A 12,873-nucleotide genomic window follows, 5' to 3' on the forward strand; every position below is an offset into this window, starting at 1 on the left:
GAGGTGATATTGTCTCCAAATAAAATTCCAACACATTGAACTTGTCTTTGACTATTTCATACCACAAATAGGATTTACAGTCCGTCATTGCATTTTTATTCAGTCAGTGTCATCAAACCAGATGAGCTTTCACTAGAAAATGTGTGCGTGAGGATACGTGAGTGTTCTATTGGCTCGTGTAAGCAGTGGCATGAATTGTATCTTGCATAAGATCCTTAACGCCATAAATCCTAGACAAGCATAAAAGGTGGGAAACGCGACGCTACGTTTAGAATCATCCCAGCGGGGGATTGTTTTTTTCCCATTTATTCATGAATTTGGTCGCCGACTGCTTGCTCAAGGCCAAAATGAAGTCGTCTATTTAACTCATTCAATACCATTGACGGATAAATACGTCAAAATCCATTTTTTTTTTACTGGGCTGGTCGTGAATGAGTTAATCCCCCTGTCATGTGGATTAAGCGAGAGCGCATTTACCCGCGTTTTCCCCGCAGGTACAGAGGTGAAATTAGGCAAACATTTGGAGATAAAAGAAGAAATTAGCAAAAACAAGCGAGTGGGAGGTTAGACACAGAAGACAACTTGGCAAAACTGATTTTTTTTTTTTTTTTTTTTTTTTTTTTTTTTTTTTTAATCGTCACGTCTTATCATATATAAATTGAAATGAAGTCAATCTGGCGTACGGTTCAGTGCGAATCGTTGATCCAGATCACAAATTGCGATGGTAATTTCGATATGTCTCCCATTAGGCCTTTTATTGGTGAGCGCAGAGAAAGAAATGATATTGGCTTAGATCTGATTGAATATGAGGGGACAATTTTAATATAATTTGATTCTGTGCTTTATTGAAGTGAATATGAAGTTGGCTTACTCCGCTTATAAAAGAAAGGAAGTTATCTTTAGACATTGAAATGAAATCTCCAGAAGGAAGAGCGACGCTTATGATTAGTTCTGTTTTTTAATGATAAAAAACAATGAGAGAGTCACATTATTAGGAACCCTTACCACTACCAATAGCTTGGCCTTTCTATTGAGCAGCACAAACGGGCCAGAATAGGAAAGAAATAGCTTTCAGTATGATGCAGGGAGGGAAAAAAATAATAAATCTCTTATCATGTTCATCATATCATGAACATTATACAATCATTATGCGTAAAACTGTGACATTAGTGTCATGAATGGAGCTATGCAAATATACGTACTGTTCATAATTCAGAGTGAAAATCTTGTTCCCCTCACGAGACGTCAACGCATGACAAACGTCAACCCTCGTCTCCTCAGAATTTTAGATCTTCATGCATAATTCCTTCATCTGCCCTCCCACTTTCCCCACAGCTGTCACTCGAGTGTCTGCCGCAGCCGTGATTGACAGGCAAGGACACGATGGATGCTGACAAGAGTTGACGACTCAACTTTCTGTAATTTGATAGGAAAAATTCAGCTCTTGGAGACAGTTTTACTGAGCGACATGACATTAAGGCAGGTGTTTCTGTCGCAAGTACAGCCGCAAAAAAAAAAAAAAAAAAAAGGACAAGGAAGTCTGACATTTTGAAGCAAACATTTTAAACTATTTTGTGTGACATTAGTATAATAAATGCCAAGGCAAAGACATCTTGAGACACAAAAGTAAGCTGAACTAAGCTCGGGGGAACTATCATTAAAAGAAACTCCAAGGTCAAATAAGTCCATATAAAATGAAATTTGCAAAATCTTTCTTTTCATCCATTCTTTTATCCATGTGATCTCGTCAAACGTCAACAGTCACGGCTCAAGTACTCTTTTCCAATTGAAAGTACAAAGAAACCAAGAACTCTCAGAATGTTGTTCTCAGCTATCTTAAACCAAGAATGCATCGACTGGATACTGGAAAATATCCCAATACGCCTTTCAGTGGTGTTATCATGGAAATATGTCAAAGCTAGGCTAACATACGTCAAAGCTAGGCTAACATACGCCTACACTGAAGTTAGCTAAGCTACAAAGCTAGGAGGAGCTATTACTGTATAAACTAAGTGAAGGTTGGCTAAAAATGAAGGTTACATAATATTATCTAAGTTAGGTGAAGCAAATCTGAAAAATAAGTGTTGCTAAGATAGAGCACGTTAAACTAAAATAAGCCAAACTAGCAGAAATAAGCGACAATTATGGCGGTACTAAACAGTGTTAAAAAAAAGTCTATTTCAAACCTAATTAGGCAAATTAAATGTATGCTAAGATACAGCAAGTAAAATTAAATGGTAAAATTAAGTCCAGCTAGTGTAAATAAGTGACACTTATGGGTTTGCTAAGATACATTCAGCTAAAATTTAAAAAAAAAGCTAGCATCTGAGCTAAGCTAGCGATAATAAGCGACACTAGGTGAGCAAACTAAAACTAAGTTCGCGTGACACGACAATGAACTAAGCTAAAATCAGCAAAGCTAAGATAAATTAGTCTTGTAAAACAAGCGTCAATTTTTTTTTTCAGTGGACACACTTTTTGTGTTTTCCTGCTAGTGTGGGAGTACAAGTACAAGCTCAAGACTTCCTACTGTGATAAATGATTCAAACCCGGCAAGCAAACCTCCACAAAGGAGCACAGCATGAGTTATTTATGTGCCATACTTCAGAATACGAGACAATTACAAAGTGTCAAACTGGCGATGACCTTTTATTCAGCTGGTCTGGATGGATACCATCTGATACTCATCGCGTAGGATCACGCACAGCAAACAGAAGGAGATTAAAAAAAAAAAAATCAATGTTTGGAGCTGTGAAGATGTTTCAACATTATTGCGCCTGGGTTATGAAAGATTCTCCATCTTCACCTGTGTCTTCAACTGACATATGACTGATAATCAGTCAACCATAAAATGTTTTGACCTCATAGGTCACAACTAACGCTGCAGGAGAGGGATAAAAATCTTACGGGAATAATGTTGCTTTTTTTTTTCCCTCAAGAAAAATAGTCACAATACTACAGGATTTAAGTTATGTTTTATTAAGTGGATTCTTAAATTGAATCACAGACACCCACAAGGGTTATAATAATTTGGGATTTGTCATTTTAGTTAGTTCTGATTTTCTTTGCTTTTTTTTAATTATATTATTTTTATTTTATTTTTTTTAGTGGGTTTGTCTATTGTTTTAGTTTTTACATTTTAGAAAATCCTTCTTTTTAGTTAGATTTTTATTAGTTTTAGTATTAGCTATTTTTCATTATGTATGGAGTATTTGTTGAGTGCAACATAACAAAGGTCACAATAAATATTATAAATATAATAGTAAACTCCAATCTCCAAATGACTGTTTGACCTTCCTTATTCTGTAATCTGGAAAAGTAAAAATAAATATGTTTACAATAGACTTTGAAGTTCATTTATGTATTTATAAGTGTAAACTTCAATTTTTGTTTTATTTCATTAGTTTTTGTTGACCTTGACACACTCTCACACACACACACCCGTGTAATGCCGTACGTATTTCGCTTTGTAATGTCTTTTTTGTAAAAATAAATAAATCTTGAATTCATTTATTTTTGCGAGAATAAAAATTCCCTGTAACATTCAGACTTTTTTTTTTAGATGGGGGGGGGCGGTAATAATACATTTTTTATCTTGTAAAGCCACAATAATAGAACTTGTAATATTTTTTAAACAAATTTTATTCTCAAGAAAACATTATTTTTCTCTAGAGATGTGCCTTTTTTTTTAAATCCACATTTATTCTTGAATTTGGTCGTCGACTGCTTGCTCAAGGCGATTTATTTAGTGAGGTGACTGTTTTCAAGAACTGGCTTTCACAAATAATAATAAAAAAACAAACCATAAGAATTTTTAATATATATCATTCAATTTTCCTAAATAAACAATAGCTTGATAAATTCGTCGTCATCGTGTCAGTCTTGATTGACTTTATTTATAGAACTCCATTTCCCAAGAGCCCCCACGCTCCGGCATTACCCATCAAACACCGCGGCTTTGAGAGGATGAGGCCAAGATGGCGACTAAAACTAGTACAGAGGGCCCTCCTCCTTTTGATTGTCCATCATGGTGAGGAACTGCACAACGTTATCGTATAACATTGGGACGCGATACAATCATTGATGCACCCAAAGGCTGTCGAATGTTTCTAAAGTTGGAAAAAGCTCGTTTAGCTTATGCCTTTCGTGATTTTCTCCGGTGCTGCTAGCGTTAGCATGTAGCCGATGCTAAGCAGCTTGCGATGGTCGCGGCGAGGGAGTTCACTGAACATGTCGATTGCGTCTGAAGATGATCATATTGTCACTTCTTAAGGCAATATATTGATACAACAGTGAAGGGGGAATTGCTGTTTTTGATGCATTTTTGTAATGACGTGTCTTTCTGCACGATCGAGATCGAAGTGAATTTAGTCTTGGAGAAAAATGTCAACCGTGACTGTCATTCATTGCACTTGGGTCTCTTGAAAGTGTGATTGTCTAGCTTTGAGATGCACTTGATTTCAGGGGAGGCAAGCCACCCGTCGGACTCCACCTCGATGTGATGAAGGGAGACAAACTGATCGAGGTAAGATTAATGTGATACCAACAGTGGTTCTTAATGTTAGCCTTTTTGTGGCGGCCCGCTTTTGTTGAAGTTGGGGGGAAAATGCAGAAAACATATTGTGCAGGAATAGCCCGAAATTTACGCCATTATTCATATTTCAAATCAATAATCCCCATTGAAATGAAATGGAATGTCATTAATCTGTTCCAGTCATACTTTATTTGCATGTTTGTAACACAACATTGTATAAAACCTAATAAATTAATAAAAGAAAATTTCTATGATTAAAATTGGTTAATTAAGCGCAATTGTTCACAGATCTTGAAGTCACTTCTCGAATTGTGTCATTCAGACCCTTGGTTTAGTCTTGCTAAGGTATATATCTCTGATTATTCCGTGATATTTTTATTTTCTACTTACATTCATATCACGATAGGTACCATTACTGTGAAGGGATTAAATGTATACCTCGATATGTATTGTAGGCCGTATCGCTCAGCTCTCCAGTTGAAGCAAAAATATGAATAACAATTTGCATGTCATCTTATTTTATGTACAATTAACATGTTAATCACTGTACAAGTTTTTATTCAAACCAATCAAATAGCAGCCCAAGTGTGAATTGTGTTGAATTGAATAGCACCGAATACAAGCCGAGCAGCCCAATGAGTACCGGTTGCATTGCAAACGGGCCTCCGTCTCCATGGCTACACGGCTCCCGAAAGGTGCAAGAGCAATCCCAAGCCCTGATATTTAAGCTTCTCAGTGGGGAGTGCCACTGTTGAGTTATGGCTCAGAGGCACAGCTGATGGACTGCAAATTGTCTTGCTGATCAACTTGCTGACAAAGGGCTTTCTGCCTCGTCTTTTATTTTCCCCAGAAACTGATCATAGACGAAAAGAAGTTCTACTTGTTCGGCAGGAATCCAGACTGGTGCGACTTCACCATCGACCATCAGTCATGCTCGCGCGTCCACGCCGCACTGGTCTACCATAAACATCTGAAGAGGCTCTTTCTCATCGACCTCAACAGCAGTAAGACACCATTAAAATGAGTTTGGACATGGTTTTTGAGTTGTTTTTAATTCCTATATTTCTCCTGCCCATTATTTTGACATGCATCTTCTACATCATAATTAAACCAATTCATTTTACAAAAATTTCTACTTACATAATCCAATCCCCCAACCCCCCATCTAATCACGTTGCCGCTTTCATCGTTTGCAGCTCACGGTACCTTCCTCGGGCACATCCGCCTGGAGCCACACAAGCCCCAGCAGGTTCCCATCGACTCCACTCTGTCGTTTGGGGCATCCACGCGTACCTACACCATCCGAGAGAAACCCCAAAGCCAGGGGGCCGCCGGCACCGGCGACATTAAAATCGGAGACGAGGACGAGCTCAAAGGGCTTCTCGGGCTGCCCGAGGAGGAGACGGAGCTGGAGGTGTGTTTATTTAGCGAGGTGACAGTTGTCAAGAAGTCTCCTGTGTTCAGGTTGTATTTGAATGGTTGTGTAATTTCACGACCAGAACCTCACCGAGTTCAACACGGCCCACAACAAGCGCATCTCCACGCTAACCATCGAGGAGGGCAACTTGGACATCCAGAGGCCCAAGAGGAAGAGGAGGAACTCCCGTGTCACTTTCAATGACGAGGACTCCATCATCAATCCGGGTACGCGTTGAAAAAGTTTTTTTCAAATTTAGTTTTGAGAATGTGGCAAGGTTATTAGACTCGTGAACAAAAAAAATGAAAGGAATAACTACCACTGAATTTGAAAAAAAAATATTGTAAAAAAAAAAAAATATATATATATATATATCTAAGAGTGTTTTGAATAAACGAAAGCGAACTGAAAGGATATTTTCTGTTCACAAATTCCTCACAGAGGACATCGACCCTTCGGTGGGACGCTTTAGGAACATGGTGCAGACGGCCGTTGTCCCCATCAAGGTAAGAAATTTAAAGGCCAAGTTGTTATAACATGCACGTTACTGCTTTGAGATACAAGTAACCCAACATTCTTGAGTTACGAACCGTCGGGTTTTATTATTTTTCTTTTTTTCTTTGACTTGTCTGGAATGAGAAACAATCTTTTCGTGGTTGTGCTCATCTTGTGGCAGAAACGTCGCTCCGAGGGCCACAACGCGTTGGGTCTGGACGACTTCGCCTCCAAGCGTATGCACGGTTACTCGCTGAGCGGCGGTCTCTACGGCGACCTGCCCCCCACCAGCCACGAGACGCAGCCCGCGGGAGCCCCGGGCGGCGCCTCCATGCAAGGCGGCCTCCCCTTGCCCTTCCCCAACCCGGCCCCGGAGGTGGACCTGGCCCCCGAGGCTCCCCGGCGCCCCGTCACCCTCACCCCCACCCCGGTGTCGGTGCCCTACCTCCCAGAGACGCTCAACGAGCCACGCAAAAAGAAGTACGCCAAAGAAGCGTGGCCGGGCAAGAAGCCCACGCCGTCGCTACTCATCTGAGCAGCTTGGCCCCTCCCCCGCCTGCTGACTCTCGAATACAGGTAGGGCGCGGCGGGGGACTGCGACCTGGAATTCCCTGCTCGCGTCTTATTTTAGCGGTCACTTCACGACGAGGCTCAATACGACATTTTGAGCCACGGTTAGAAGTGTGTGTCACATTTTGTTTCTTCTGGTTTCCACTTGTTTTCCACTCTTTTCAATGTTTTTTGCAAACGCTATTAATAAATGGCAAAAGGATATTTTTATACCCGATATTTTAGTGTGACAAGGCACGACTGATATTAGAGAAGCGATGTGGTTATTTTGCTAATACACTGCTCATGAAAAGTTGGGGATATTTGGCATTTGTGTGAAATTTCAGCATGAACCGTAAATGCAAAAATATAATTTGACCTTTTGAAACAAAAATTTTACGGCGATTTATTTTCCTCGATATTGCGATTTAATGTGCAATTATTTTTTTTTCAAGGACCTCTTGGCATGTATTTTTTTCAACACTATTAGGTTTATTATACAGAAATATTTTTGTTTTATAGGTTATGCTCGGGCAAAAATTAAGACAAGCCATGAATCGATATGAAAGCTAGTTCATGTACTTCCGTCAGTTGTTAACTTACTAAAAGCTTTGACTTTCAGACTTTTAACAACTTCACAAAATTCTACCAGACAGGTGCGCCGTCAACATAAGTCAGCAAATGATAAGACTAACAATATTGCAAACAAATGTGTGGCTTTATCACTTCCAACTTAATGTTGTTTCATGAAACAATGTGTAAAATGCGCGTTGTTCTCTTAAGTGCCGAACTTATCTAGATACTATAAAAATAGATCAAATATATACATATATTAAAAATAAAACGGACTGACCAATCGTTATAAACTGTATTTATTTCGTGATTGTGCCGACTAGCGGCATGGTGTTAATTATGATCCTGTTTCACGTGCGTTGCCGCCATCTTGTGGCAAAGCAAACGAGAAAATGCAACGAGACGGAACCCGATGGCTGCGTTCTGAGACGCAAAATGCAATACAAGAAATGAAAAGAAACGGTCTACTTTATTATCATCAGGATGAAAGTAATGACTATATAAAGTTAGACTGAACACAGGACACGTTTTAGGTACACAGAAAGAAACCACCCGAACGCCGACTATCCCGAAGTTTTTGTGAGTAGTGGATATGCTCATGATGTTGTATTTTAACCCGTCTCTGTGATGTGTTTGACTCGATGCTAATTAAAAAAAATCTTGGGGTCGTCTTATGTAGTTACTAGATGGCGATTTGTGCTCACGTGACAGTTTCCATGTAGGTTGCAAAGACTTCGAATTTGTGTAGATTTCGCCATAGGCCATTACAAACACTAAGACTCTTAATGTCAGAATTAAAAGGGAAACGCCGTTCCTAATTGTTGACATAACACTGGTCGACAACAATTTGTAATCAGATATGGCTTTATGCATTCCTAATGTATTTTGGGCGCTCGAGAAATTTTTAATTCACAAGTATTACTAAGTACATTTATTATATTACATATTAGCTAGCACATAAGCTTTTTATTAACATGTAAAAAAAATACAAAAATGACTGCACCATTTTTGATTTAATTGATGAAAAGCACTTAAATCTTACGTTGTCTACGTAGTTCAGCCTGAGCCCGGAAGTGACGTACCTACGTCTTTAATCCCGTTATCAATCAGTAAGACGCGGGCGTTGACTGACTTTCGACTTTCGGTCATTAGTCCTTCTTTGTTGTGGTCAAGTTACTTGGAAGGAGAAAAACACGCTAAAGTTGGACTCTACTTCTGAGGATGTTGGCAGGCCGGAAATTGTGGACCACCTTGGCGCGTCACATGACTCCGTGCGCCACCTTCTGTACTGCCGCTCAACCTCAGGTACGCACACACACATACAAAAACAAAATCATGCATTTATTATGCAGTAATATTTTTATGACGACACATTGCGTGTTGCCATTTGGTTTACTTTAATGTGTTCCTTCATCTTTATTGTCGAATAATGCAACCAATTTCACCCACAAATTAATAGTTCAGTTCTACTTCTTTTCATTCTTTTTAATTATCTTATAATTGTGTGACTCATGAAATGTTACCATTTTCCTCATTATAACCATGACCAGAGCATAAAACGCTATAATGGCATAAAACATTATATTCGAACAATAATTGCCCCCCCTCAAAAAAAAAAATTCAATTAAAAAAGAACAAATACAAATATTGGAGATTGTTTTTTTTTTTTGGTGGTATGCGAGTGAGTACATGGGGCTTCAATGCTCCATACCTATTTACCATCACATCATAACTAAATGTAAATTAAAGGCACTGAATTAATCATGATATAATTAAGTCATTGTTATTAACATTATTATTAAATCCACAAAGATCCCATTAAACTAACAGTTTAGAATATGCAGGTGTACCTAATGTTATGGCTGGTGAGTCTTATGTGGACTACTCTGAATGTTTGAATATTATGCACTTAGTCTACAGTATAAAAATTACAATGTATTCATACGACACGTTTTTTTTATCGTTATGTAGAGTTTATAAAAATAGGTCATTAAAAAAACTATGCTGTTGTGATGGTTCATGTTCCAGAAGCCAAAGAAGATCAAGTTTGGCCCTCTGAGCGATGACGATCGAATCTTCACCAACTTGTATGGCCGACATGACTGGAGGTGAATGTGCTGACCTCTTGATCACGTTCACCGAACTTCCTCTTCATCTTTATGTTCATCTTTGTTATCTTCTCGGTGCTCTAGGTTGAAAGGGGCCCTGAGGCGAGGGGACTGGTACAAGACCAAGGAGATCCTCCTGAAGGGACCCGACTGGATCATCAATGAAGTGAAGACGTCCGGGCTGAGGGGCCGAGGAGGGGCGGGCTTCCCCAGCGGCATGAAGTGGAGCTTCATGAACAAACCCAGTGATGGCAGGTAAGCGCCTCCCCGAAACTGTCACTGTGCACCCATAAAGATTGTGACGATGATCCGTGTCTGAACACGCCCCCACTTGTAGGCCTAAGTACTTGGTGGTGAATGCTGATGAGGGGGAGCCGGGCACGTGTAAAGACCGTGAGATCATGCGTCACGATCCGCACAAGTTGCTGGAGGGCTGTGTGCTGGCCGGAAGAGCCATGAGCGCCCGCGCCGCGTACATTTACATCAGAGGGGAGTTCTACAACGAGTCATCTAATGTGCAAGTGTGTTTCATTTTGGGGTGTTCAACCAACGATGCTGGCCCATTTGTAGTCCATAGTTTGTTTTTTCGCAGGCAAGATATGCGTTTATATGGTTAATGAATTAATATATACTGAAATTCACTGGCTGTAATTCTCTTGCATGTGCAAAAGGAGAGCCATAGAGATACACTGCTCTTTTCTAAAAAAAAATATTACGTGTGCGTCTTGACGCAGGTGGCCATCAGTGAGGCGTACCAAGCGGGGCTGATCGGAAAGGACGCGTGTGGTTCAGGGTACGACTTTGACGTGTTTGTGATGCGGGGGGCCGGCGCTTACATATGCGGAGAAGAGACGGCCCTCATCGAGTCGCTGGAAGGCAAACAAGGAAAGCCCAGACTCAAGCCTCCTTTTCCTGCTGACATTGGTGAGCTCACCTTACTGCGCCTCTAAAATCTTTACTTTTTTTAAAAAGAAATTTCCATAAAAATTCCAATGAAGTATGAGCGTTTTTTTTTATTTTTTTTAGGCCTTTAAAAACATTTAAAAGTAACAAAGAAATAAGAGTAGATTTAACTAAACTAACTAACAGTAATTTATTTAAAAATGTTTATAAGACGTTAATTAACATTAGAGAAAAACAGTTTTGCACTTGACAAAAAAAGTAGACGTTGCCCCTACCAACATGGCCGCCCAGTTGGCACGTCAGTTAGCCGCGCTTCTGCAGGAAACTAGCATATACACGTTTTTGTTTGCCTTCTCTACATAGGGGTGTTTGGGTGCCCGACGACTGTTTCCAACGTGGAGACAATTGCCGTGGCCCCTGCCATCTGCCGCAGGGGCGGAGCTTGGTTCGCCAGCTTTGGAAGGGAAAGGAACTCCGGAACCAAGCTGTTCAACATCTCGGGTCACGTGAACACACCGTGCACTGTGGAGGAAGAGATGTCCATCCCACTGAGGGAGCTGATAGAGAGGCATGCAGGTGTGTAAGAAGTGTAAAAAAAAAAAAAAGTAATCAACTATAAAAAATGGAAGAGCTTCAGAAGTGAAGTGTGATCAAACAGTGGCCCTAATGTGGAACCTTGGGGCACACCTTTTTTGTGACATCCACGAATGTTGGGAAAGGTAACAAAAATCTATTTTGACAGGATGCCAAACAGTCGCAAAATCACTTGGGATGAATTTCTCACTTTTACCTTTGTGTGCTGTCAGGAGGAGTGAGGGGTGGTTGGGACAATCTATTAGGAGTGATCCCAGGGGGGTCCTCCACCCCCGTCATACCTCGGCACGTCTGCGATGACGTGTTGATGGATTTCGACGACCTGGTGCGCGCCGAAAGCGCCCTGGGCACGGCCGCCGTCATCGTTATGGATAAGTCGGTAAACACAAGCGAAGAAGCACTGCAGGAGGTGATTCAATTGCAGACCTGGCGTCGAGCGTTTTGACTTGTCCTTGCAGACTGACGTGATTCGAGCCATCGCACGTTTGATTGAGTTCTACAAGCATGAGAGCTGCGGCCAGTGCACGCCTTGCCGAGAGGGTGAGTTATCCAAAAACTGTGTTGTACTGAGACCCAACGAGGTTTTTGGGCCATACTGCGGTGCTAAGTGCTTGTAGAAATCCATGTAAAGCCACTACAGCATTTTATTTGATATTCTAAAATCTATTTAGAAATTATTGTCTCACCCCTCATGTATGGATCGATCAAGCGCCCACTTTAGACCAGGAGTAGAAAAAAAAATCCTGGAGCAGTGCTTGCCTCTTATGTTGTGATCTCTGTAAAATACTTTTCAGGGGTAGACTGGATGAATGCAATGATGTGGAGATTTGTGAGAGGAGAGGCGGCGGTTTCCGAGATCGACATGATCTGGGAGCTGAGCAAGCAGATAGAAGGACATACCATCTGTGCACTGGGGGACGGAGCGGCTTGGCCCGTGCAGGTGAGCGCATCAACACAGTCTAGTAAAGTGAACAACAAACGGTTGGTGGGAGCCTTCATTTTCCTTTTTGTCCCCCAACAGGGCCTGATACGCCATTTCCGTCCAGACATGGAGGCTCGCATCGCTCAGTACAACAAGGAAAATACTCCAAGGCAGACAGACATTGAGATGATCTGAATTCAAGTACAGTGGACCCCCGCTGCATTGCGGTTTGGATTCACAGATTTATTATTGTTATTATTTAATATTATTTGAAAAAAAAAATGGGGTGGGATTTTTTTTCCTTGAAAGCACTTACTGGAGGTTTATCCCCAATTTTCCAAATTTGGTAATTAAAATGGCCATCAAAATTTACAAGGCCATTCAATCTTCGTAACTAGTGGGGGTCTACTAAATACTGTTGAAGGCAGATTCTGAAAATACATATCGCTGAGTGGACACAATCCATGCCACGTTTTCTTAAGACCCCAAACATGGCAACGTCAAAGAGCGCAAGCCATTGTCAACGCTTTTCGATTGGTCAATAATTTGTGAAAAATAATATAGAGTTGTGAAAAAATAAATTTTAAATGAAAAACTAATAAATGATGTCATAGGAGGTTTCAGCCTGACGTCTACAATATAGGAATTGTTTGATGCTGTTTGCTATTTATTCTAATAAACTAGAAAATCAGTTTCTCACTGGACATTGAAAAGCATGTTTCTTAATTTCTTTCATCCAAAATTGAGATTTTATTGTTAGAAAAAAGAGAAAAGGAGA

General features: G+C 40.5%; 2 protein-coding genes and 1 non-coding gene across 3 annotated transcripts; all 3 read left to right on the plus strand.

Annotated features, from left to right (window-relative positions):
• The first annotated feature begins 3,904 nt into the window (after nucleotides 1–3,904).
• LOC148328671 (nuclear inhibitor of protein phosphatase 1-like) lies at nucleotides 3,905–7,220 on the plus strand. The gene is made up of 7 exons (XM_088305844.1): nucleotides 3,905–4,030; nucleotides 4,465–4,525; nucleotides 5,385–5,538; nucleotides 5,731–5,948; nucleotides 6,034–6,178; nucleotides 6,393–6,457; nucleotides 6,628–7,220. Exons 1-7 carry the CDS (start codon nucleotides 3,978–3,980, stop codon nucleotides 6,979–6,981), a joined length of 1,050 nt encoding a protein of 349 aa, XP_088161970.1. The 5' UTR covers nucleotides 3,905–3,977; the 3' UTR covers nucleotides 6,982–7,220.
• Nucleotides 5,142–5,311, plus strand: LOC148328672 (small Cajal body-specific RNA 1). Its single transcript, XR_015845725.1, has one exon.
• A 778-nt stretch (nucleotides 7,221–7,998) lies between the features above and the next one.
• On the plus strand, nucleotides 7,999–12,790 carry LOC148328673 (NADH dehydrogenase [ubiquinone] flavoprotein 1, mitochondrial-like). Its single transcript, XM_088305842.1, has 11 exons — nucleotides 7,999–8,147; nucleotides 8,742–8,873; nucleotides 9,597–9,676; nucleotides 9,761–9,931; nucleotides 10,014–10,197; nucleotides 10,411–10,600; nucleotides 10,943–11,155; nucleotides 11,386–11,552; nucleotides 11,632–11,713; nucleotides 11,968–12,113; nucleotides 12,195–12,790. The coding sequence occupies exons 2-11, from the start codon at nucleotides 8,790–8,792 to the stop codon at nucleotides 12,288–12,290; spliced, it is 1,413 nt and encodes a 470-aa protein (XP_088161968.1). The 5' UTR covers nucleotides 7,999–8,147; nucleotides 8,742–8,789; the 3' UTR covers nucleotides 12,291–12,790.
• Nucleotides 12,791–12,873: the final 83 nt, after the last annotated feature.

The sequence above is a fragment of the Idiotropiscis lumnitzeri genome, chromosome 10 (assembly GCF_059441095.1).
Source record: "Idiotropiscis lumnitzeri isolate Australia: NSW breed Sydney's pygmy pipehorse chromosome 10, RoL_Ilum_1.0, whole genome shotgun sequence".
Classification (NCBI taxonomy): domain Eukaryota; kingdom Metazoa; phylum Chordata; class Actinopteri; order Syngnathiformes; family Syngnathidae; genus Idiotropiscis; species Idiotropiscis lumnitzeri.